At 44.6% G+C, this 27,387-nt stretch overlaps 1 protein-coding gene across 4 annotated transcripts in view; it reads right to left on the bottom strand.

Moving 5' to 3' along the window:
* PITPNM3 (PITPNM family member 3) overlaps positions 1 to 27,387 on the bottom strand; it is a 628,273-nt gene that overhangs the window by 104,862 nt on the left and 496,024 nt on the right. For all 4 annotated transcript variants that reach the window (XM_029612401.1, XM_029612400.1, XM_029612398.1 and 1 more), the window contains one exon: positions 19,006 to 19,176. In XM_029612401.1, the coding sequence (XP_029468261.1) occupies positions 19,006 to 19,176 (171 nt within the window). The remainder of the gene's footprint in view (positions 1 to 19,005; positions 19,177 to 27,387) is intronic.

Raw genomic sequence — 27,387 nt, 5'->3', positions numbered from 1 at the left:
GAGGAAAAGCAGCACATCAGCACCCTTTTACTTAAATTCATGCTGGTGGGAATAACTTAAGTCAGAGAAGCTTTTGAAAACTCTTTGGTGCATGGCCAAGTGCATTATCCAAGCTTTTTTTGTTAGTACCATTTTAAAATGTGCATTATTTTGCACATTTAAACTTCTTGCAAACAGTGTCCAAAATTTGTGAGTTACAAATGTTGACTTACAGCCAAATTTTCACAGGCTTAGATTCATTTTATAGAGGTAAAAACAATTAGCCCACCTAACTCAGCCATATTCAGGCGAGTGGATTGTACTCACCTATGCACTTTTGTCTGCACACAAATGAGATGTCGCAAGGAGCATTTCAGAGTCATGTTTGGAAACTGTATGTAAGTTGAATTTCCCAAAAAACGTGCATGTGTTGCTGGCATGCCGCTATTGCAGCTAACTTACATCATGGTTTTGAAATGCATAAGGCTACACGCTGATTTTTAGCTACATCATAACCCTAAAGTCAAACACAATGTACACAAGTGCCTTCGGTTTGAAAATCCACTTATTTTATGCAGACGTAACATATTCGCATAGCTTTGCAATTAGGTGTCCTATTGGAAATGTATCCCTGATTATATAAACTACAATTTAATTAAACAAATGTACAATCCTCCCCAATTTTAATTGTTTAAATGACTGTGTAAACCTTTTCTAATGGCTACCAATGTTAACGATTGGAACAGTTTAATTATTGAACTGTTCAAAATGTTGTATGTTTATTCTCAAATACAAATGACTGGTACAACCAGTAAATTTAGAACTAATATCAAAATCTTTCGCCAAGTATATATGTGGGCCCCTTACTCCAAGGGTCTGTATAATGTCACAGGCTCTGTTTCGGTCCAGGGTCACCTTGCTTTAATTATAACATCATTTTTTTGTTGTATAGTTTCTATAATAAAATCTCTAAAGTCTCAATGTACTCTTATTAATTCTCACTTCTTCTCGCTTTTCTCAAAACATTCACACTGTCCACAAATACAAAGAGGAGCTCTGATACTCATCTATTCATATGTTAGTTGGTCACCCGACATGATCATGTTTCGGACAAAAAAGTCCTGCTTCAGGGGTCACTTCCGGTTTTAGGGGTATAAGAGGATCACCTCTAGTGGGATGCCATTTCAGGAGCACATGCAGCTCAATGGGGCTGACGTGAATTAAGGACAGATACGAAAGCCAGGAAGATAAGAAGGCTCAATTTGCAGCAGTCAAAATGGAAGACAAAAAGGCTCGTTTTGCACCAGTCAATTCTCGCATTAATTAATACAGAAGACAAGAAGGCTCGAGTTATACCAGTGAATACGGGATGATTCTCGCATAACGAGAATATCGAAGGGTAACCCCTGAAGCAGGACTTTTTTGTCCGAAACATGATCATGTTGGGTGACCAACTAACATATGAATAGATGAGTATCAGAGCTCCTCTTTGTATTTGTGGACAGTGTGAATGTTTTGAGAAAAGCGAGAAGAAGTGAGAATTAATAAGAGTACATTGAGACTTTAGAGATTTTATTATAGAAACTATACAACAAAAAAATGATGTTATAATTAAAGCAAGGTGACCCTGGACCGAAACAGAGTCTGTGACATTATACAGACCCTTGGAGTAAGGGGCCCACATATATATTTGGTGAAAGATTTTGATATTAGTTCTAAATTTACTGGTTGTACCAGTCATTTGTATTTGTGGACACACATTACGGTACATTAGAATACAGTGGTTTTTGGGGGGAATAGGTTGTGATTGATATCGTATGTTTATTCTCAGCATGAAATGATTAGAAATGGCCTTTGATATAAGGATATTTTATAAGCGACTGGTAACACAGTTACTTTCAAGCATGTGGGCTTTTCCGGTAAAGTTGATTAACCGGGTTACACCTTGGTATTTCTGCATGGTACTGCTGTTACCCATCTGCCCTCTGCAGCATCTGTAGAAAGAATTGTTCTAAACACTGCTGAAGCCGAGGTGGCGGGTCAGTTTATCAAAGCACATTCATTTCGTGCGTTAGTAGTACCTCTAATGTACAAATTAATAAAGAGGGTAAACCCTTTAGCGAATACTATTTTAAAAGCAGCACTTTGCATTAACGGCCTCTTTAATGCAGATGTGCTGACACAATGCGCGCTACATTTAAATGTGCCGATTTTGCAAATTTTATCGTGCTATCAGCTCATTTCAAATGTTTTATGCACTGATCCCTTAAAGGTGAATTTTAGAAGCCCAGTGCACACCAAAATCGGGAGATGTGTTCACAAATTGGGCTCGTGGGCACCCGATGAATTTTAAAAGCTGCCCAGATCCACGTGGTACCTCCCGTTGCATGCACATCTCGAAAGTTTTCAAAAAGGGATGGGGTCTGGATGGGGCATGGGCATAAGAGGGCATGGCCAAGAAATGTGCGTGTATCTTCTTACATGACCCCAGCGTATGCCCAGGTCTACTGCTGCAAAAGTTTACATCTGCTACGGAGAATGCAATTGTTTAAAAAAACCCCAAATAAACCAGCCATTTTGGAGGGGTTTATAGGGTCTGGGCTAACAAGGGGGAAGTGTAGGCTAGTAAACTTAGGAGGGTTTGAAGGACCTAGATCTTCTGGGCAAGTTGGTGGATTAACGGGTGAAACTGGCAATGGCGAGGCCTCGTAACCCTTTTAAAATTCCCCAACTTATACAGTAGAAGTGGGATTTGCGTGCACCTGTGCACGCAGCCAGGCTATAACGTGCATGCAAGCTATAAAATCACCGCGCCCCTGGGTGTGTACCGGCGCACGGGTTCCAATGTGCACCTGTGCATCAGTCTGAAAGTTACCATCTTAATGTTGACAAAAGCTTGCTGATATGTTAAATGACTGCATTAGCTACTGCAGACCCCTAACGCCTGTATTGGTGCCTGCTTATTTGATAAACAGACCCCCCCTCCCCCGAAGATTTAGAGGGCAAGTCTGCAAAAGTGTTTCCATGAGTAAAACAGGGCTTCACTGCACAAACGGTCTGCTACCAACCTGCCCGACATGCAGGTAAACTCATGGGAATGTCCTGTTTCAGGGTAATTTTCAAATGGAAATGGAAATATTACATTCTAACATAGCAATTTTCAAAAACCCATTTACCCAAGTTAAGTGCCTATTGACAATGCTATCGAATATTGCTATTAATACAATTGCTATTGAATTGTCAATAGGTTTTTACCCACATTCGGTGCACTTAATGCAGATAAATGGGCTTTTGAAAATTGCTACAATAGCATGTTACATTTACCTTTTCCTTTGAAAACTACTCTGACAGTACATAAGCTTACCTGGACTGAGCAAAGGTGTTGCTGGGGGCAGAGATGGGGAAAGGTTTGCATTTCCGCACACATTTTTTTTTTGCACTTTCAAAAGTGTGGGGCAGATTTTCAAAGGCTACACGCGTATAACCCGAGAAAATCTGCCCCTGTGCGCGCCGAGCCTGTTTTGCATAGGGTCGGCGGCGCACGCAAGCCCCAGGACGCGCGTGTGTCCCGGGGCTTCGAAAAAGGGGTGGGTCAGGGCGTGGCGGCGGGTCCGGGGCGGTCCCGAGGCCTCCTTCATTGCGGCCGGCGCGCGCAAGATACGCCTGCCTTGGGCAGGCGTAAGAAATAAAATAAGGTGGGGGGGGGGGGATTTAGGTAGGGCTGGGGGGTGGGTTAGATAAGGGAAGGGAGGGGAAGGTGGGGGGACCGAAAAAAAAGTTCCCTCCAAGGCCGCTCCGATTTTGGAGCGGCTTCGGAGGGAACGGGGAAAGCCATCGGGGCTCCCCTAGGGCTCGGCGTGCACAAGTGTGCAGCCCCTTGTGCGCGCCAACCCCGGATTTTATAACATGCGCGCGGCTGCGCGTGCATGTTATAAAATCGGGCGTAGATTTGTGCGCGCAACCCGGCGCGCACAAATCTACGCCCGTGCATACATTTTAACATCTGGCCCTGTGTGTGTAAATTTCCTCGAAAGCTCTGTGCACAAATTTAGCAGGAATAAATGTGTGCGGATACGTTTTGGTGGGGTTCATTTCCAAAGAGAAAGGAGGTGCCTCCTTAGCTTTTGTGCCTTGTGTATGTATTGGATGGAAAATGTGTGCGGACTATGAGCAAAATCACTTTCTCATTTATTTAGCTAATGTGTACTCTAGTTTACAGTTCTGAAGAAAAGAGTCCATCGTTGTGACTGATGTTGCCCAGAATGTCCAAACCGCATAAAACCGGAGAGCAGAATTAAATGGGGGAAAGCGGGTAGAGATGAAAAGCTGATATGGTAAGCATAGATTGTTGATACGCTGAAAAATAATCCAGAGCATATTAAAATTCAACATACTACCGGGATAAAAAAAAAAAAAAAGGGCATTTTAAAAAGCAGAAATATGCATCTTAGTTGTGGAAAGGCTCTTCAGTGCACTATGTGCACCACTGACTAACTTCTGGGACTAAATGAGAGCCGACTGCTGGTGAATCATAATTCTTCTTAGCACCGCTCCCATTCCTTTGCATCTCTTTGGAAATGTCCATTCTCTCTCCTTTTATCTCTAGGCCTCTGACTGTTTTGTCTCCTGTTCTTTTTTGAGCAGTGGAGATGGTGCAACTAAAGGGTTTTTGGTTTTTTTTTCTGAACAAAAAAAAAGCACAGCAAGTATTATGCAGGAGATGCAGAAATGAATGGGGAGTGCTGTGATTGCGTGAAGTCTCCAGGACCCAGGGGAGGAGGAGAAGCTTATTCTATCGGGAATGCATTACTGCTGAGAATCTGTGACACCTGTTACAGATGTGGTGGGTCCCTCCGCTGAACCTCACTGACCTTCACCATAATCGAGGTATTATCTCATTTTCAGCGCATTTGCTAATGTACAGCTAATAGCAGAAGCAGCTCAAACGTTGGCCAGCTGGTTGCCAGTGAGTTGAATAAGAGCTCTGTGTTTAATAGGATGGATTTTTAAATAAAGTAAGACCTTGTTAACAGGTTTGTCAAAATCTAATTATATGGAAGATACATGAATACAACATTTCAGCTTTTTCTCTGGACACCACTCCTTCCCTCTCATTAATATAATTGTAATGCTGAGAAAGAATATACCGTAATAGTTTTCCAGTCAAAGAAAAATGTTGTAATTCTAATGCGTCCAATATTGAGGAGGAATTAGTGATTCTTATGACAAAAGGTTGAAATTTGGCTCTAATGCACAAATTTTAGTGTTAATGCAGTAGTCTTTCAAACAAAATAAACGAAACAGCTGTAAGTTTCTCATGAAGTATCATTACACTTTCATTTAACTTAGTAATGACATCTAGTAAAAACCATCTGTTTGGGCCTTATTCAAGAAATAAACTTTGTCTTATTCTGTGTCCATGGACAAAGAATCCTTATTGAATAAGGTCTACTGATTTAAACTGCTGCTTCGCCGCTCTTCTACTGATTTAAACTGCTGCTTCGCCGCTCTTCCCCTCGGCTCGGTCGGCCCTCCCCACGCGGTCGGCGTCGGCCTATCGGGGCCAGGGGAGGTGGACCGGAGACAAGCCTCTCGCGAGGCCTCGAGGCAACACAAAATTTAAAAAAATTAAAAAAACCCAGCGGCGTCAAAATCGACGGCAGAAGGAAGCAGCCACCGGTAAGCCCTCCCCGGAAGCCCTGACGCCTCCCCAGAGCCCTTTAAAGGGCTGAAACGGCTCGAGGCGCACCCTTTTACCTGCTGCTTCGCCGCTCTTCCCCTCAGCTCGGTCGGCCCTCCCCACGCGGTCAGCGTCGGCCTATCGGGGCCAGGGGAGGTGGACCGGAGACAAGCCTCTCGCGAGGCCTCGAGGCAACACAAAATTAAAAAAAATTTAAAAAACCCAGCGGCGTCAAAATCGACGGCAGAAGGAAGCAGCCACCGGTAAGCCCTCCCCGGAAGCCCTGACGCCTCCCCAGAGCCCTTTAAAGGGCTGAAACGGCTCGAGGCGCACCCTTTTACCTGCTGCTTCGCCGCTCTTCCCCTCGGCTCGGTCGGCCCTCCCCACGCGGTCGGCGTCGGCCTATCGGGGCCAGGGGAGGTGGACCGGAGACAAGCCTCTCGCGAGGCCTCGAGGCAACACAAAATTTAAAAAAATTAAAAAAACCCAGCGGCGTCAAAATCGACGGCAGAAGGAAGCAGCCACCGGTAAGCCCTCCCCGGAAGCCCTGACGCCTCCCCAGAGCCCTTTAAAGGGCTGAAACGGCTCGAGGCGCACCCTTTTACCTGCTGCTTCGCCGCTCTTCCCCTCGGCTCGGTCGGCCCTCCCCACGCGGTCGGCGTCAGGCCTATCGGGGCCAGGGGAGGTGGACCGGAGACAAGCCTCTCGCGAGGCCTCGAGGCAACACAAAATTTAAAAAAATTTAAAAAACCCAGCGGCGTCAAAATCGACGGCAGAAGGAAGCAGCCACCGGTAAGCCCTCCCCGGAAGCCCTGATGCCTCCCCAGAGCCCTTTAAAGGGCTGAAACGGCTCGAGGCGCACCCTTTTACCTGCTGCTTCGCCGCTCTTCCCCTCGGCTCGGTCGGCCCTCCCCACGCGGTCGGCGTCGGCCTATCGGGGCCAGGGGAGGTGGACCGGAGACAAGCCTCTCGCGAGGCCTCGAGGCAACACAAAATTTAAAAAAATTTAAAAAACCCAGCGGCGTCAAAATCGACGGCAGAAGGAAGCAGCCACCGGTAAGCCCTCCCCGGAAGCCCTGACGCCTCCCCAGAGCCCTTTAAAGGGCTGAAACGGCTCGAGGCGTCGCGCGCCTAAGGAGCGCAACAAAGGGGCCTGCCCCTTTGTGCGCTCCTTCGTGTGCTTCAGCACACGGTTCCAGACTATACCAGACGATACACTCGCTACCCTCCCTCTATTACTCCAACCGTTCTTACTCCCAAGCGATCCACCTTAGCTCTCCCCTAGCAGTCGTCCACCCACTCCCACACTCAACAATACTCCAGCATTCGTACAGTCAATCAAGCATCCACTCCAGCATCCAGTATGCATCCACTCACTCCAACATCCAGCATTCTTCTAGCAATCTTCTAGTCACTCCAACATCCAGCATTCGTCCAGTCACTCCAGCAACCAGCATTCGTCCACTCACTCCAACATCCAGCATTCGTCCAGTCACTCCAACATCCAGCATTCGTCCAGTCACTCCAGCAACCAGCATTCGTCCAGGCACTCCAGCATCCAGCATTCGTCCAGGCACTCCAGCAACCAGCATTCGTCCAGTCACTCCAGCATCCAGCATTCGTCCAGGCACTCCAGCATCCAGCATTCGTCCAGTCACTCCAGCAACCAGCATTCGTCCAGGCACTCCAGCATCCAGCATTCGTCCAGGCACTCCAGCATCTAGCACTCATCAAGCCACTCCAACACCCAGTAGTCATCCAACAATCTTCTCCACCAGCAATTTCTTCTTAAAAGACAGCATGCTACAAACTTTCCCCATTCAGATCATCCCTCACCTACTCTCCCACAGAGCGAATACCCCCGTGCTCAATCTACGATCAAAGAGATCCCTGATTCCAATCATGATCTCCCCTCTAACACAATTCCTAGGATTATCTCTAATCACCTTAACCCTTTTCAACTCGCAGTCGCTCTCAAAAAAATCTCATTTGCTCAACGACCACCTCCTGGACACCCAACCGGACATCTGTGCCATTACCGAAACATGGCTAAAAAACACAGACACCGCCATAATTAACCAATTGCCAACACAACAATATGACATCTTCTCTATCCCCAGACCTAAAAAAAGAGGGGGTGGAATAATGTTAATAGCAAAAAAAGAACTGAGACTGTCCCAGCAAGCCTTCAAATCGACGACCAAATTAGAAATCGGACTTTTCAAATCCTCCCAGCTTCAAGTCTGCCTTATTTACGCCCCCCCGGGGCTCCTAGAATCCGACCCTTCTCCACTCATCGAAACCATAGCCAAACACATCAACACTAACTCACCAGCAATTATTTTAGGAGATTTCAACATCCATGTTGACTCCCCTACCCTATCTTCTAACTGCGAAGCCCTTCTCTCTTCTCTCCAGGCTATGGGATTCAAACAAATTATAAACAATCCCACACACAAGGCAGGCCACACGCTTGACCTAATATTCACTAACGAAACCATCTCGCCCATCACCCCTCCTTCCTGCACCCCCATCCCCTGGTCAGATCACTCGATGATAACTACAAAATTATCTATAAAACAAAAATTGACCCCTATTGTTACTAAATCCTCGATCCAGTTCAGGAAACCCTGTCCCATGGACACTCTCAACAACAGCCTGGCCGAAGAACTAATTAAACTGGACTTCTCAGATGCGGATACCGCTATGAACTCCTGGCAAACTATTACACACTCAGTAGCTAACAGAATTTGCCCTGTAACAACAAAAGTTATCAACCCAGCCCGCACGAACAAGAAACCCTGGTTCTCAACCGAACTAAGGAAACTCAAACAGGATCTACAACACAAAGAACAACGCTGGCGGAAAGATTCCTCCCCTTCCTCACTTGCTTCATACAAAACTGCAATGAGCTACTATAGGACATCCATTACCCGCACCAAACGAGATTTCTACGCCAAAAAAATACACGGCTTCTTATATGACCCAAAAACTCTGTTCTCATATGTAGCTGCCCTTACCACACCTATGCCCCTCACCATCCCAGAAGAAGAAGCCCAGAACAAATCCACAGAGTTGGCTATCTTTTTTGATAACAAAATCAAAAACCTACTTGCCCCCCTGGCATCAACTAACACTTCCCCAAACCCTTCGCAACCATTAAGCCTCGCAACCAATAACCCTCCACCAACTATCTACAGACCGTCACTAGAAATTCTTGAACAGACATCCTCCCTGGAAATTGAATCAATAATCAAGAAAATGAAACCTTCCACTCATCCATTGGACCAAATACCAACCAAACTACTTCTCACCATCCCTAACACCATTGCTAAACCGCTGGCAGACATCATAAATTGCTCCCTCAATCAAGGATCGGTCCCGGACTCCTTAAAAATTGCTTCACTTAAACCCTTACTTAAAAAACCCAACCTGGACCCAGCCAACCCTGCAAACTTCCGCCCCATTGCAAACCAACCTTTTATAGCCAAGCTAATGGAAAAGCTTGTCAACATCCGACTCACAGACTACCTTGACTCCCACAATATTCTCTACCCCTCTCAATTCGGATTCAGGAAACGCCTAAACACAGAATCCCTCCTTCTTTCTCTAACGGACAACATCCTGATGGGCCTTGACAAGGGACAATCTTACCTGCTAGCCCTTCTCGACATCTCTGCCGCGTTCGACACGGTAAACCACACTATCCTCTTAAACCGTTTAATGGAAATAGGCATATCCGGCTCTGCACTGCTCTGGTTCACATCCTTTCTGAACAACAGACACTACAAAGTCAAAATAAATGACAAAGAATCTCACTCCATTCCATCAAACCAAGGCGTACCTCAGGGTTCGTCACTTTCCCCTACCCTGTTCAATATATATCTACTCCCTTTATGCCAGCTACTCAATAGTCTCAATCTCACCCACTTTATATACGCGGACGATGTTCAAATCATAATCCCCATCTCGGACCCCATCTCTACTCTAAATTTCTGGAACAACTGCTTACAAGCCATCAACCTTCTGCTCTCTAGTCTCAACCTGGTCCTAAATACTTCCAAAACGGAACTACTGGTTATCTCCCCTAGTGACAACAACCCCCTCGCAAATAATGCTAGCACCCCATTAGCAAACCAGGTCAGAGATCTTGGGGCCACCCTTGACTCTAGAATGAATTTCAAAAAATTCATTAACGCCACAACCAAAGAATGCTTCTTCAAGCTACAGGTCCTGAAGCAACTTAGACCGCTCTTACACTTCAAGGATTTCCGTTCGGTGCTTCAAGCCATACTGTTTTCAAAGATCGACTATTGTAACACTCTACTTACTTGGTCTCCCCGCTTCGTCCACCAAACCTCTTCAGATGCTGCAAAACGCAGCGGCTAGGATCCTTACAAACACTCGTCGCAAGGACCATATCACACCAATCCTAAAAATCCTACACTGGCTGCCCATCCAATATAGAATACTTTTCAAGGCTCTCACCATCATCCACAAATCCGTCTACCAGCAATCCACTCTCCAACTCACCTTCCCACTCGAATTACATACTTCAGCAAGACCGATCAGAACTGCCTACAAAGGTTCGCTCAAGGCCCCCCCCAACAAATCATCTGTCCACAACTCTATTCACAAGCGTGCTCTTTCAACAGCAGGTCCACTACATTGGAATTCACTTCCCCAAGACTTACGCCAAGAACAATGCCATTCAACATTCAGAAAGAAATTGAAAACCTGGCTGTTCGCAGAAGCCTACCGCTGAAGGATCTCCTCAACCATCACTGTCTCTCATTCTCCCACCCCTCCTTAATCCCTACCCCCCCCCCTCTTTTCCCTCTCCCCTTCCCCCCCACCCAACCTCACCCTTTCCTTCTCCCACTGGACATACCATGCTAATAACTGCCTAGGATAAATCTATGTTTACGTATCTTATAGTTTTTGTTGATTATATATATATATTTATCTCTCTCTAATTGTTTCTTAGTTTAAATTCTGTACTGTCTTCCATTGCCCAGGTTTTACGCTCCCTGTTTAATGTAACTTTACTTTCTACCTTGATGTTAATTGGTTTCCCCTCAGTTACATTGTAAACCGGTACGATAAGACCTAGTCTTGAGCATCGGTATAGTAAAAGAAATTAAAAAAAAAAACAAAAAAAAACTGCTGTTAAATATTATATTGTCAGTGCATTGGCAGTAAAACTTAACATCCATAGCTAAGTTTTTATAATATTATATTTATCTGACTGATTAGATGACACCCTAACAAGGTGCCAGTGAGCATGGAATGAGCAGATCATCTGTGGTTGTAGCAGATGTGGTCCAAGTTAATACAGTAGCTGGATCAAACGAAAGGTATGGATGAGTTTCTGAAGGATAGATCCATTAACACCTAAGAGGCAGGCAGGCACGAGGATCACCAGCTCCTAACATCTGGGAACGAGCAACAAGAAAGTGACCTTCCAGGTACTTCCAAGTGACCTAACTTGGCCAGTATTGGAGATCGGATGCTGGGCATGATAGGTCACTGCTCTGACCCAGCATGGCACTTGTTACAGATTTTCATGTTTGTACAATGAATGACTGCCTTGGAAAAGTGGGCATGTGCGGTGTATAGGGTTGACAACTTTTAACCGTCAAATTTCCAAACATTTGGAGATGCTGTTTAATATCGTCACTAGGGTTGGTTTTTAGGTTGGATGAGCCGGGCGGTTGCCTGGTGTGCCGTCAGCTGAGGGGTGCCCTGAGAACCATAGGGACAGAGGAGGAGAGGTCCAGTGTGTTCACGGCAGATCCCATCCCACCGCAGTCAAAAAGAGGAATTGTGTGGTCCCATCCCGCCGCAGCCGAAGACACACCCAGCCTGGCCGGGGTAGATTCTACCACACTGCGGCCGAAGACAGGCCCAGCCTGACCGTGAACGAAGACTGAAATTGCATAGCTGCGGCAGCTCCCATCCCGCCGTGGCTGAAGAGAGGATTGCGGAGTCAACATCAGTTGTGGGGGAGGGTGCTTTTCACCCAGGGTGCCATTCACCCTAAATCCGGCTCTGATCTTCATTGATGGGGATTTACGCACATGCTACTTTAATTGCCACTCTTCACCATCACAATAACAGAGAAACATATAATTTGATAGCAGGTAAGAACCAATCTACTAGTTACTTCCTGCAACAGTGTCTTAGAACCCAGTTGATCTCTGGCTTTTCCCTCACTTGTTTTGCAATTAATGATCCTCTGTACTTGGCCTGTGCTTTCTTTAATTGCTATTGTTTTTGCCTCTATCACCTCCAGTGGGAGGTTGTTCTATGCATCCGCCATCCGTTCTGTGAAAAAATATTTTCCTATGTTATTCCTGAGTCTGCCCCTTCAGAGCCTCATATCATGACCACTAGTTCCCAAACCAGGGCCGGCACAAGCCACTGTGCAAACTGTGCACTTGCACAGGGTGGCGGCTCTGAGGGCACAGCGGACTGGGCCACCCGCAGCAAAAATGGACTGGAGGCTGCAGGGCCACCTGGCGCACTCCACCCCCGCCAGCAGCCGAAGTAAAGAAAAGGCTGGCAAACCGTCAGCAGCATAGGAGCCGTTAAAGGAGGCTTGCCAGCTCAGATCTAGTTATCGGATTGGGCAGAGGCAATATAAACCTCTGTCCAACCCAATGCATCAGCTGGATCTCCCGCACTAGCAGGCAGCGGAAGCAGCATTTGAATGAGACCAGGTACTGCCGCAGGGCCAGTCTCGCGAGAAGAGCTGCAAGATCGCTGCAAATGGCCGCTGTACCAGCCCCGCCCCTTTATCTGGGCCCGGCACTTTGGCATGTAACCCCCCAGTTTTTTACGCACGCATGGGGAATTAAAATTCGGCCGAATATTTATTGATCTTCATTTTCACTTTTTATTGTATTTTTCTTGGGAATTTATCAGTGTTTATCACAACAAACACACAAAAAGGGGGAAATCAGCAGAAAAAATTAGTCTGCTTTTACACTGATTTTCTTGATCTTTGTTTGTTGCAATAAATACACTCACAATAAAAATTAAAATAAAAACTGAAAATGAAGGTCCCTAACTATATTGTATAATTGAAGGGGAGGATCAAATGCTAATTTGCAACATGAGGGCTAAAATGCAGGACATTTCTGAACATTTTAGCCCTCCTCGTTTTTTCAGGACAGTTGGCAACCCTAGCAGTGTATTATCAAGCAGTGTACGTCAAGCCAGTCCTAGAGGGTACTCCCTAACTAGTCTGGCTTTCAGGATATCCACAAATGAATGTGCAGGAGAGAAAATTGCATGCACTGCCCTCCATTGCATGCAGATAGCTCTCATGCATATTCATGGCGGCTATCCTGAAATCCAAACGAGCTACGGGTTACTCCAGTACCGGCTTGAGAAACACTTTATCAAGTTACAGTAACCCTGTCTAATTTTAGTTCTAATGCAGGTAGCAGAGCAAGGAAGCTATTGAAAGCAATAACCTATCAACAAAGTTTAATTTATACAGGCAACATATTACTATTTGGGGAAGTTTTAGAAATGTTGCAAAGTTGCACATTAATGCTGCTTTCCTCTATGTATTTTTCTCGGAGGTGGGGGGGAGGGGAAACTCTCTTGACTGTATGTAAATACAATGCTTGCTGCTTAAAGTTACTGGCAACTTGTGTGGTTTGTGATCAGCAACAGTGGAGTTAAGGCTGCATTCTCCAGCAAGAGCATCCTAAAAGCTGGAGTAAATAAAATATTCAGGACCCAATATTCCGTGTCATTTGCCTGGCTAGGTTTGGACTTATAATAAATCAAAAAAAGGACAACAATATCCAATCACTGTAATTATCTTATGCGAATAGATTTCTCTTGCTCATCTAGGGGCAGATTTTAAAAGATTTAAGCGTGTAGGGGGGTTACGCGTGCTGGGCCTATTTTCAAAAGGCCCAGCGGCGCACGTAAAGCCCCGGACGCGTGTAAGTCCTGGGGCTTGAAAAAATGGGTGGGGCGGGGCGTGGTGGGAGCATGGCCAGAGGCCTTTGCAGGGCCGCTGGGTCGGGGGATTGCGCACCGGCAGTCGGCCAGCGCGTGCAAGTTACGCCTACCTCTGGCAGGCGTAACTTCTACAACAAAGGTACGGGGGGGGGTTCTTTAGGGTTGGGGGGCAGGACAGGTAGGGTAAGGTGGGGGAGGGGGAGGGGGAAAGTTCCCTCCGAGGATTTCGGAGCGGCCTGGAGGGAACAGGGAAAGCCAGTTGGTCTCCCCAAGGGCTCGGCGCACGAAAGTTGCACTAGTGTGCACGCCCTTGCGCGCGCCGACCCCTGATTTTATAACATGCACACACAAATGTAGACCGCACGCGTAGGTTTTAAAATCTGCCCCATAATGTGTTTATGAAATACTTATTTGATACCACACACTCTGGGGCGGATTTTAAAAGGTTTACGCGTGTAACCCTTTTAAACCACTCCTGCACGCGCCGAGCCTATTTTGCATAGGCTCGGCGACATGCGTAAGCCCCGGAACACATGTATGTCCCGGGGCTCGAAAAAAGGGGTGGGGCGGGGGCAGTCTGGGGCAGGGCGGGGGCGGGCCAGAGGCCTTCGAAGGCCTGCTAGGCCAGGGGATCGCTCACTGGCACTCTGCCGGCGCGCGCAACCTACGCCTGCCCAGTGGCAGGCGCAACTTAAATAATAAAGGTGTGGGGGGGATTTAGGTAGGGCTGGGGAGCGGGTTAGATAGGGGAAGGGAGGGGAAGGTGGGGGGGGGGCAAAAAGAAAGTTCCCTCCGAGGCCGCTCCGATTTTGGAACACAAATTATAACCACAGAGGGCCAGATTTTCGAACCTAGGCGCGGGCATAGATTTGTGCACGCAACCCGGCCCGCACATGCTGCGCGCGCATGTTATAAAATCCGGGATAGACGCGCGCAAGGGGGTGTACACTTGTGCACCTTGCACGCGCTGAGCCCTAGGGGAGCCCCGATGGCTTTCCCCCATTCCCTCCGAGGCTGCTCCAAAATCGAAGCGGCCTCGGAGGGACCTTTCCTTTCGCCCCCCCCCCCCCACCTTCCCCTCCCTTCCCCTATCTAACCCGCCCCCCAGACACAGAGTGTGTGGTATCAAGTATTTCTTAAACACATTATGGGCCGGATATTAAGAGTTACGCGCTGGTGTAGATTTGTGAGCGTAACCCGTCGCACACAAATCTACACCCGATTTTGTAACATGCGCGCGCAGCCGCGCACATGTTATAAAATCCAGGGTCGGCACACGCAAGGGGGTGCACAATTGTGCAACGCGCGTGCGCCTAGCCGCACAGCCTTCCTCCGTTCCCTCCGCCCCCCACCTTCCCCTCCCTTCCTTCCCCGCCCCCCCCCACAGCCCTTCCTAAAACACCCCCCTTACATTTAACTTAGAAGTTGCGCCTGCCTCTGGGCAGGCGTAGGTTGCGCGCGCCGGCCAATGGCCGGCCCGCGATCCTGGGCACAGCAGCCATTTGTCGCTGTGCCTGGAGGCTCCATCCCCGCCCCCAGACCTCCCTGCCCTGTTGATGCCCCACCCCCTTTTTCACGCCCCAAGACATACGTGTGTCCCGGGGCTTGCGCACGTCGCCGGGCCTATGCAAAATAGGCTCGGTGCGTGCAGGAGCGGATTCTCGGGGTTACGCGCGTAACCCTTTGAAAATCCGCCCCTATATGAGCAAGAGAAATGTATTCGCATAAGATAATCACAGTGATTGGACATTGTTGTCCTTTTTTTTTTATTTATTACAAGCATACATCACTGTTTTGTGGACGAGTAGATTATTGGTAAGGTTGGACTTAGCCAGACAAATGGCAGGATTTGAAAATTCACACTGGCTGACGGCTTCCAAGTTATCTGGCTAAGCAGTTAGCCAGATACATCTTGGCTGGTTGACTTGGAAGTGTTCCAGAGACATTTCTGGGTGGATTTATTTATTTTCTATTTCACTTTTCGGCACTTCAAAGCAGATTATATTCAGGTACTGTAGGTACTTCCCTCTCCCCAGAGGGCTTACAATCTAATTTTGTACCTGAGGCAATGGAGGGTAAAGTGACTTGCCCAAGGTCACAAGGAGTGACAGTAGGATTTGAACCGTTTCCCCTAGCTCATAGCCTGCTGCTCTAACCACTAGGCTGCTTCTCCAGTTAAGTTAGCTGATGTTCACAGTTATCCAGATAACTTATCCAACTAACTGTGGTCATGCTGTAGCCGAATAAACGTATCTGGCTAACTTAAAGATGTGGCTTTACCACTGAATATCCCAGCAGAGTTAGCCGGGTAAGTTTATCTGTCTAACTTTTCTGGCAGGACAGCTGCTGAAATTGACCCCCCCCCCCCCCCCCCCCTCAGTTCCCTAAAAACAGCCCAACTTTTTCTGGACCTTCAAAGTCCTCTTGCTGTTCCCCAACAGCACCACCGCAGATTGCCATTATCCTAAAGCTGTTGGCACTAACTAGTCATATTTAAAAATTAATTTTTCAGTAGTACCTAGTGTAATGCACTGAATATGGAACGAAGGGTTTGGGGGTCATTATACGAATTAATCTGATCTGGGTTTACGTCATCAGCATTCCATTTAGATTATGAGTAATTTGACTGCTCTCACTTCAGTCTTGGATTCAGAGCAATGCAATAATGCTATTTAAAATCCATTCTAAAATATTGCCCTTGGCAGGTCGCACACCATCTAGGACTGATTTTAGATTGATTACTATATAATTACGAAAGCCATTTACAGCATTACCCTCTGACTTCTAGGCTTTTGTCCTAAATGGGTTTTGAATATACTGCAGAGACCTCAATTAATATCAGAACTTGTTTTAAAATTTTCTATATATAGATTTAAAGATAGATATATCTAGAGAGGTTTATATATATATATCTATATAGAATTTTTTGTATGTCCTTTAAATAGTTTTTATTTTCAACCAGATATCTAAATATGGAGAAACATAGGCCAATATGAGTAAACTACTTTCTTGGAGGATTTTTTTTTATCCTACTGAAAAAAAGCAGTTTATAATTTATTCAGTTCTGGCAATATTGTACAAGTAAACAGTGAAGTCATTACAAGAATACAATGAATGATTAATGCCAGTCACAAACGCCTTAAGTGAGAGAAATCATGTATTTGTTACTATAGGGTAGAATTGCAAAAGGGAGAGCCAGCTAACTTCAGGAGATTGAAGCTTTTGAAAACCTCCCACTGCTGAACTGCTAAGTTACAGCCTCCTACATTCACTTGGCAGCCATTCCTGGAGGCGGGCTTGGATGACTAGCCTGAATTTTCAGCGATAGCCAAGGAGCCTATTTCCTAAAGCCCTTTAAAATGCTTGCTAAATCCCACATGCGTGCCGGTGACACGCGTTCCTGAGGCTTGACATGTGCATGCATTACCTGCAGGGTTACTGTGCGTGCACACCCCTGCCCACGATACTAAAAGGGGCACAGAGTCCCGAGCATGTTGCTCCATTACATGCCCCTTTCTCTCTCCCTCCCTCCCCAAATGGAGCCCCTCCCATGACCAGCATAAAACTCCCCTCCCTGTCAAATAATAAACCCCAACCGCTTAATAATTTTAAAGGCCCATCTCTGTGGTTTTAGCCCCTCCCTTTTCCCACAGCACCCTCTTTATCCCAAATTGGAAAGCTGAGGGTTACCAAAAGTAGGGGCGATACTAAAATTCAAAATTGTGCTGGCTGACTTGAGGCGCCCCGGAGTCTGGGAAAGGGACCTTTTGAGTTACTCAGCAGGAGGCAGGTTTATTTGACAGGGGGATGGGAATATGTTATGGGTCAGAACAGTCGGGGCTAATTGTCTCCCCCTTTTAGGATCACCAATAGGGGAGAAGCGGCGTCCGAGAGCATGGACAGACAGGTTAGTCTGCCCATGCTTACACAAAGTTAAGACAATCTGAGGTGTAGTTAACTTTACAAGATCTCACATGAATCGCGAACCTTGCCACAATCCATGTTAAGCCATTTTAATATTAATGAGCTGCCTTGTGTGCAGCACACCTCAAATATTTCCCACAAATATTTGGGGCAAATGTTTTGCGATATCCATCAGCAGGGCATTCTTTTCAGGGGGGTACTTGCTGGTACTGAGTACCAGCACATTTTTCTTCCACCTGATTGATGTGCCTTCTAGTCCCTCCAAAAAAACCCCCCCAAAAATCCCCTTGCATCCTTTATTTGAGTACCAGTACCTTTTTTTCCCCAGAAAGATAGCACAGTCCATAAACACTTGAGCGGGCATTGCCTATGTCGTACACACAATAGATTTTCAACGTGCATTGAGGTCTGAATGCGGCGTTTAATACATGTTAATGCAGTTTAGTAAATAGACGCTTAAGACGGTAACTTTCAATCCGACATGTTGGCCCGAGCCAAGGGATGTGGCTATTTTATAACTTGCACATGTATATGCGCGCATGTTATAAAATAGCCTGCCCACGCTCATATGTGCACTAAATTTTAAGTGGGCGCGCAGATGTGCACACATATCCCGCTTCTACTGCGTAAATTGGGGGATGTTAAAAGGGCTGCGCGCCAACGCTATTCCCAGTTTACCAGTTTGCGCCCAGTTCGCCCCAGTTATCCCCGACCCTTGAAACCCTGCAGATCTGCCTAGTTTTCTTTATTTTTTTTTTAACTTACACATCATCCATAGCAGAAGCAAAGTTACACAGCGGAGGCATTGGCGCACACCGGATCGCGTAAGTATCTATGCGCACATTTCAGGTTCATGCCCTGCCCTTTTTGGAAAACTTCCGAGATGTGAGTATCTGGGCGGCTTTTAAAATTTGCTCGACGCGATTGAGCCTGGCTTATTCACACATCCCCCGACCGACGTGCATGCTGGGCTTTTAAAATTCACCTTTGAGTGAGGCGGCTATTCCTGTGTGAAGTAATAGCAGACTTAAATCTAGCCAACTGTATTATAGCGAGCTAGATTTGGGTGGATTTTCAGTCACAACCTAGTAGCGGGCTAAAGATAGCCGGCTATCTGTTGAGCACCTTAATGAAAATTGACTCCTGAATGTACAAGTAAACACCGCATAGTAAGGTAACTCATACAACACAGAATGGTCTTACCCCAAAGAGCACCGAATACGTTTTTTTGGTCACTGTTGAGGAGAGGGGAGACAGAAGGATGGAAGATTATGCGGCTCTCTCAAGCTCGCACGATGAGTGATAGATAGGGGTGTCCAACCAGGGTCTCCCACTATTTAGGTGGAGATTGCGTCAGCTAATGTCTCATTCTATTTGAGTTTCTAACGCATTTGAGTAAATGGCATTTACGGGCAGGTGAAAATATTGGCTGTACCCACCCAATAGGTACGACTTCCCGTCTCCTAGTGGGAACCTCTGATACCGTGGAACATTAAACGGGGGCACCAAATGAAACGTTTTCTCCAGCAGAGGCTCCAGTCTGGAGGCAGAGGGATCAGCAGAGTGAAAGAAGCTATAGACTTGGCTGCAGGCAGGGCGGGCTTGACACGCTGCAGTGAGAAAGAAAAAAAGGGACAGGGTTTTATTTTGATAACGGAGACAAAACACATACGGTAAGAATCCTTCGAAATACTTCATAACAGTGCACTCTACTGTACTTACTAAATACATAGTTACTGTAGATACTCAGTATTGAAAGTACTCTAGATGCTCTCTGTTCACTCTGTGTACAGTGTCTTGTGCTGTGTCAAATATGATTAGTGCTTGAATAGATGTGCATATACGATATAAGGAAATAGAGAATTGCTGGTCATGTATGCAGAGGCCCTGTTAGCAAATTAGCTAATCTAGCATTGGCGAGCATGACAGAGAGCAAGTGAGAAAGGAAACCAGAGAACAGTCTGTGACTCTGACATAAAAAAAAAATGGCCACGATCTGGAAGAGCAATTAGTAACAATCTCCTCAGCTTTTCAGAATTACTTCATGAACGGATATGCAGGACAACCTCGTATTAAGAACGCCACTGAACACAAGCAAGGATTACGGTGGCTCTGTCAGTCACTCTTACTGCATGGCAACGCTCTGCATACCTTGTGAAGCACCTGTGTGTTTGTTGGGGCTTCTAAATTAAAATTGCAGAGCTTCCCCTCCGAGCCATGCCAAAGACAAAATACAGAAGGGAAATAAAACAGCACAAGTAACCCTCTCATCCCTCCCCCGCCCAAGTTAATTTACAGAAACCAATGCATAAAGAGGGTAATTTTCAATAATGGCACATACATAAGTAGGTGGACCTACAGTTACGCCTGGATGTTATAAAGTCGCACAGTGCGGCCTGAAAGTAGACTGTGTATGTTTCAGTGCACCCACTTTTTTTTTCCTGCAGCTGCCATTTTATAAAAGTACACAAACATATTTTATGCATTAAATAATAACGTGTGCTCATAATAACCCTCATTTTGTGCACGGGGGCAGGTATTTTATGAAGTTGGCTGATGCATGTGTGCATTTCGCTTATGAAAATACTTGTGTGAGTACTTCCAAGCACCAGTTTGTCATGGCTTTCACCAGTTCACCCACACCCTCCATCATTTACTCCTGACAAGAGAAGTTAGATTTAATTTCCACGATTTGATTAGCAGGCGCAAAAGCATGCGTGCTTGTTGGGTGTCATATACACGTACTCTGTTTTTAAAATGTGCAAACATGTGCGTGCTTCTAAACCCTATCCTGGAATGCCCTTGAAATGCATTCTTTATACACGTATACTTTTATGCATGGCAGAGAAAGTATGCGCATCTCCTGCCTTTCTGAAAACTGGCTTTCCACGCATACCAGTTACCTGTCGCTTTTACATGTACAACCCCTACATATGTCTGAACCTTATCCCTGTAAAATAAACGGTAATTTTAAAAGCCACCAAAATCAAGAGAAGTGCATGCATCCAGGACCATGCATGTGTCCACCCAATTAAAAGACCCAGCTCTAGACTGGGCAAACTGCTGGATAAACCTGACTTTGCAAAATTAGGAGCACGCTCATGCACACCTAGGCTATTTTATAACGTACGCACGTAGGTGCGCATGTGTTATAAAACCACTGCGACTCTGGGCACACGCTGACCGCACGTGTACATGTGCGCCCATGTGAAAGATACCATCCCAGATTTTAACATGTTATAAAAGCAGAATAGCAGAATAGAATTCATCTTCGCTGATGCTGAAGAAACTGCTAAGGATATTTGCAGATATTATTGCCTTGTAGTAGCTTTTTCTTCAACCTAAACAAAAAACAGTAGGGCCTATATGTTCCCACCCTAATGACATATACTACATTCTCTACATCTGGTTTGTCTTATGTGTCTCCACTGCTAGCAGCATTTCATTTTACACAGACCTTTGTTCATAGTTTATATATTAAGTCAAATAAATGCTGCACCAACTGTTGACTAAGGGCCTTTCCAGTAGCTACATTGAATACTGAAATGGTGAAAACTTGAAAATTGCTATTTGGTTAGTTGTATGTTAATTTCTTAATTCCTGTCTTATGAAATGCTTTCTAGATATTGTATCATATCCCTCAAAAGCAAAGAATGAGGTTGGACAGGGGTGACTGAACTTGGAGACATTTTGGGTTTCATAGCATCTCTAGAACATTTTGAACAGTAAATCGTCTGGTTCCAGCTTAACAGGCTGCATGTTCGATTCACTTAGGGGTTTTGTGTTCCTTTTCAGAGCGGAAAGAATAGGTTAAAAAAGGGTGAAGTTTAATATGCTAGGGACAAAAGCGAGTCATATTCAACTGAGCTGCTGTGGGTTGTCTTGAGGAGGCCTAATATCTATGGGTCTCCATCCTAAGATGAAAAGGTAAATTGACTTGAGAGAAGTCACCCAAAGCACAGGATGCAAAGAAAAGGGACATATATCTACCAGATGTAGATGTGTAGAATGCTGCTGCTATATTAGGTAGTAGGGAGATACTGGAATCCTTACAAGAAATCTTTTTCAAGTATCTGGTTGAGGGACCCACTCGTGTCATGATGACACTGGAACCAATACTGATAAATGGAGATAGTATCATTGAGGTTCTGGTAGGGGACAACCTCGAGTCCAGTGATCACTAGGGATGTGCATTCATTTAAAATGATTGTGCTAAATGAAATGAAAGAGGACATTTTCAGTTTGTTCCAAATGGAATGATCCAAAAATGCCCTCTCAAGAAACTTCCTGAAAATTTAGAGTATTATATATTTTTAGAAACAAAAAGGGCTCCCAGAGACCTTACAACTGCTTCCTGCCCCTCAACAAAGCCTTGGGGGTCAACATAGCCTCCTGGTCCCCTCAGGCTCTTCCCTCCCATCCCACAAAACTAGCCACAGGGCTCGGGTTTACCCAGCTGGGGTTTCCTTGAGCCCCTCCAGTTCCCCCCCTCACACCCCATCTAGCTTGCTGGGACCAGGGTCCTCCCTGTCCCCCAATACTCCTGCCATGGGAGGAATACCCATTGCTCCTAATCCACCAATTCTTTTTAAAAATGGCCTGAAGAATGACACTGAAGTGATTTCACTTTGGTGCCTGTCTCAGGTGTGGCTGACATCATTATATTGTATGGCCGTTGGCCTGATTATTGGAGTCTGCTTTAATTAATGGTGTAATTTATGTGTGAGTTTGCTGACTCTCTTAAGTAGTATTTTTGAAAATTGTCCCCAAAAAGAGGACAACCAAATGGGAATGAGTAAGAATTAAAGGGAAGAGAAGCTGATTGAACCACAGGACTCAGAGAGTGGCAGTCAATGGGATCCATGCTGGTTAAGGGAGATATTCCAGCAAGGTGCCACAAGATCATTGTTAGGCCCATCCTCTTCAATGTTTTTATAAGTGACATAGGGGAAGGGAAAGTGTGCCAGCTTGGAGATATGAAAATTTGTAACAGAGTGAAACATGCCAGAAGGGGTAGATATGATAAAAGATGACTTTTAAAAAGTTGGAAAATAGTCAAAGATATTACAACTACGCTTTAATTCCAAAAATGCAAAACATGTATTTGGGATGTAGACGTACAAGGGCCAAATACCTAGCTGGAAGTGATAAACTAACAGGTACCTGTTGGACTCATTTTTTGGTTACTTTTGCTGAGGATGTATATACCAGATAGGCCATATGGAATCAAAGTTTTCACCCAGACACAAACTAGTTTGAAGGCCTCAGGCCAACCTCTGAGTGAACTCCTATTTACTGTCTTGCACTGTGAAATGTTTACAAACAGGCAAGAGTCTGTTTGTTTAGTTATTCCGCTAGATCTATGATGAGAAAGCAAGTAATTAACTTATACTAAAGTCTGAGAGAAAGTGAAGGGCACACAGCTGCACCTGAGATTTGATAAGAATTCAGAGGGAGGGAACATCACTGCTTTCACAAGCATTTTTAGTGTATAAGGAGAGACAGCGAGAGAGAGACAGAGAGAGAAGAGTGGCTCCTGGACATGACAGCACAGGCTGATCCTTTGGAAACATGAAAGCTTTTATATATTATACATATATATGTAGCAGTTGTTAATATCTGTTTTATTTGTTCTAACCTCCTATTGCTAAGTACCTGGAACCTTGATGTCCTGAGTCAGAGTGTACGTGTGACTATTTGTGTAGGGAATAAGCTCTTGGGTTCAAGCCCCCAGGTATAATCCCACTAATTGTGTGTGTTTATATTGGGTAAGCCCCCGAGGTAGTCCTGTGTGCATGCAGGCGATAAGCCCCTCAGGAAGCCCCCAGTGTAGACCTCAATGAGATTAGCCCCCCAGGTCAGAGCCCCTCGGCAGAATACCTGTGTGCACGGTCTAAACCCAGAACAGTAATAATCAAGAAGAGACCTGGTAGTCTTAAGGTAGCCAGTCAGCGTGACAAAGCAGCTGGTAAAACAAATAGTATATTTTAGTGTATAAAGAGGAATGACTGAGAAAGCCATTGCTCTTACACAATTTTTATTTTTTTGTTTATCCTTGCATTTACTGAGCCTGAGCTATGAGAGAAGGGGGGAAAAAGTATGCCACTGCTCTCTTCTGCATGCTGATCTAGCTACTGAGATACTCCTTACAAACATCATAGATAATTAATTGAAATGTGGATTCAAAAAAGTTGTATTGCCTATCAGATAGTCCTTGTTTGTTTCCAAACAAAATAATTAGATGAGAAGCTTCACAGAAGACATGTCTAATTAAAACACTCTGAATTATGCTGTAACATCCTTATGTTTATCAACTAATTACCCTGACATGATCCAATCACATACTTGCTTATAGCATATTCTTCAAAATGTTTATTACCCTATTGCTGTAATATTTAGTTTGTCAAGGCCCCCTCTGCCTAAATTTAACCAGCTAAATAAGCAAGACACATAAATTTAGCTTGTTAAATCTAGGATGGCTCCAGCGGTGTTTCTGGGTCAGGTTTTTGGCTTTGCCAATTTGCACCTATTTTCTGCAGTTAAAACTAGGCAATTGAAATTATGACAAATGTAACCGTAAAATTTTGATCTCCTAAACTGAGCTGGTTAGGTTCAACTTCAAATTTTCCTAAAGATAACTGTATAAAATAAACCAGCAATTGACCCCCCAAAGTGGCTAAATGTACTTTGTATTTTGGCATCTTATAGAATAACCAACTTATCGAGGTCTGAGCTTTTGATGACAGAGTCCACTTAGTCAGATGCATGAAGTATAGTATAGGAGGTGAATAAAATACATGGGGACTGGGGGAGGGATACAGAACAGAGAAGGCATGTAGAGTGTGGAAACAGAATGGTAATAGCATTATAGTCCAGCCTACTGACAACTGAGGTAAGTATGAATAGACAGAATGATAGAACAGTGAAATTCATAGACAGTCTGTGCAATTCAGTCCTTCTTGGTTGTTTACTGAATATATATCATCTTTTCTTCATTCCCTCCTGCCGTTAAAGCAGTGAGCTGCGCTAGATATGTATTCCAAGTGAAGTATCAGGCTTAATTGATTCGGGATAGCAACCGCTGTAAAAAGCAAGCTACACCCACGCTTATTTGTTTACCCAGACTATGCAGTTCAGTCCTTGTTGGTTGTTGTCTGAATGTAAATCATCTTATCTTCATTCCCCCCTGCCATTGAAGCAGAGAGCTATGCTGGATATGCACTGAAAGTGAAGTATCAGGCTTATTTGGTTTGGGGTAGTAACCTCCGCAACAAGCAAGCTACTCCCCCGCTTTTTTGTGAATGCAAATCCTTTTTTCCATATTTCCTCTTGCCGTTAAAGCATAGAGCAATTTTGGAGTCGCATTAACCATGTTTATGTTTATTGAATAAGGGTATTTAATCACCAGGTAATACACTCACTACATTCATACCCATTACAGTGCATTACATATGTATTACATATAAATTTCAAATGTATAACAAACAATATATCAAAATATCAAGATAATTAATTAGACACACCCCCAAATCTCCAATTATTTTTATTTTTATTTTCTATCATCCGTTTAGGTGATTGGAGATTTGAGGGAGTGTCTAATTAATTGTCTTGATATTTTGATATATTGTTTGTTATACATTTGAAATTTATATGTAATACATATGTAATGCACTGTATTGGGTATGAATGTAGTGAGTGTATTACCTGGTGATTAAATACCCTTATTCAATAAACATATACATGGTTAATGCGACTCCAACATTGCTCTATGCTTTAACGGCAAGAGGAAATATGGAAAAAAGGATTTCATTCACAAAAAAGCGGGGAAGTAGCTTGCTTGTTGCGGAGGTTACTACCCCAAACCAAATAAGCCTGATACTTCACTTTCAGTGCATATCCAGCATAGCTCTCTGCTTCAATGGCAGGGGGGAATGAAGATAAGATGATTTACATTCAGACAACAACCAACAAGGACTGAACTGCATAGTCTGGGTAAACAAATAAGCGTGGGTGTAGCTTGCTTGTTACGGCGGTTGCTATCCCGAATCAATTAAGCCTGATACTTCACTTGGAATACATATCCAGCGCAGCTCACTGCTTTAACGGCAGGAGGGAATGAAGAAAAGAGGATATATATTCAGACAACAACCAAGAAGGACTGAATTGCACAGGCTGGGTAAACAAATAAGTGTGGGAGTAGCTTGCTTACTGCGGCGGTTATTACCCCATACCAATTAAAGCTTGATACTTCACTTAGATGTAGCTCCAGCACTGCTCTCTACATCAATGGCGGGGGTGGAATGTAATTAGAACCAAAAAGTTACTAATAAGGGCCAAGAGTAACAGATAAGTATGCTGGGCAGACTGGATGGGCCGTTTGGTTTTCTTCTGCCGTCATTTCTATGTTTCTATGTTAATGTAGTGAGTGAATGAGTTCTATATTGTTAATGTACATTGTTTTGTATGATATTGTTATTTAAATAATTTTAAATGATTTTTGATAAAATGTTAAAATAAACCTTTATTAATGGTACACACACAGGTTTGTGTTATATTACTTAAGTCTATAAGGTGCCACCTGCCTCTTTTCATTTTTGCTACACCAGAGTAACATGGCTATCCCTCTGAAGATCTTTTCATAAAATTGTTTTTCAACATAAATATATGCTTGCATCATGTATATTTTACAGTCTGATTCAACAGTTTTAGTCCACTGGAATCAACGGTTTTTAACTGTATACTGGGAGCAGGTAGTGTGTCTTATGGCACATTAAACACTCCCATAGCCAGTTGGCTTTGCTTCCATTTGACAATCACAAATTTGTAAGACTACAAGCACAGTCCATGCGGGACTGAATTACACCAGACACAGTTTAGATCTCCATGTTAGAAACCACAATCAGCCATGCTGTTGAAGTCATAGTGCGCGATCAATGCCACCTGAAAATGTTTCTCGTAATAAAAACTCACAGAATATGAGGCCATGAAACACCTTGCTTCAAACTTAAAGGACAAAAAATGTGGTTCCAAATGTGAATTATTTTTTTTTTTTTTGCAATTCAAATTTTATTAGCAGACCATGAAAAAGGGTAACAGTATAACAGCAGCAGCTTAGTACAGTCCATTATACAAATATACCAGATCAACAAGTCTCTATCCAGACTCAGCATATAGGGCTGGATTTTAAAAGCCCTGCGCGCGTAAATCCGGCCAGATTTACGTGCGCAGGGCACTCTGGCGCCGGCGTACCTATTTTGCATAGGTCGCTGGTGCGCGCACAGCCCCGGGACGCGCGTAAGTCCCAGGGCTTCGTAAAAGGGGCGGGAGAGAGGGCGTGTCCAGGGATATCTAGTTATATTAAAATTACCTCCTACAATAAGATGGCCGTCCATCCACTCCCCCAATATACCAGAAATTTTATCCAAGAACTGGCCTTGATCAGTATTAGGAACATTAAATTGAGCAGGGTGTACATTACATCATTCGCCTTTACCTTGACTATGTCATACCTACTCTCTACATTTCTTAGGACTGCTTGTATGCCTGCTACCACGGATTTAGAAAAAAGTAAACCCACCCCACAATACTTCTTCCCCACTGGGGCTGCAGTGTGACATTGTTGCAGGAATGCCGTAACACTAAGTAACATTCTTTCTGTTTGGAAAGATGGGTCTCGACAAAAAACAATAGATGCCTAAACCTCAACATTTCTTGAAAAAATAGTCTTCTCTTAACTGGAGAATGCAAGCCCTTAGTATTAATAGAAACTATTTTTAAACCCCCATTGAAAAATATCATCCACCCTCCACTGCTTTATTATT

The sequence above is a fragment of the Rhinatrema bivittatum genome, chromosome 8, assembly GCF_901001135.1.
Source record: "Rhinatrema bivittatum chromosome 8, aRhiBiv1.1, whole genome shotgun sequence".
In the NCBI taxonomy this organism is placed as follows: Eukaryota; Metazoa; Chordata; class Amphibia; order Gymnophiona; family Rhinatrematidae; genus Rhinatrema; species Rhinatrema bivittatum.
The sequence above is the reverse complement of the archived record's forward strand: the minus strand, read 5'-3'. Positions and strand labels throughout refer to the sequence as shown.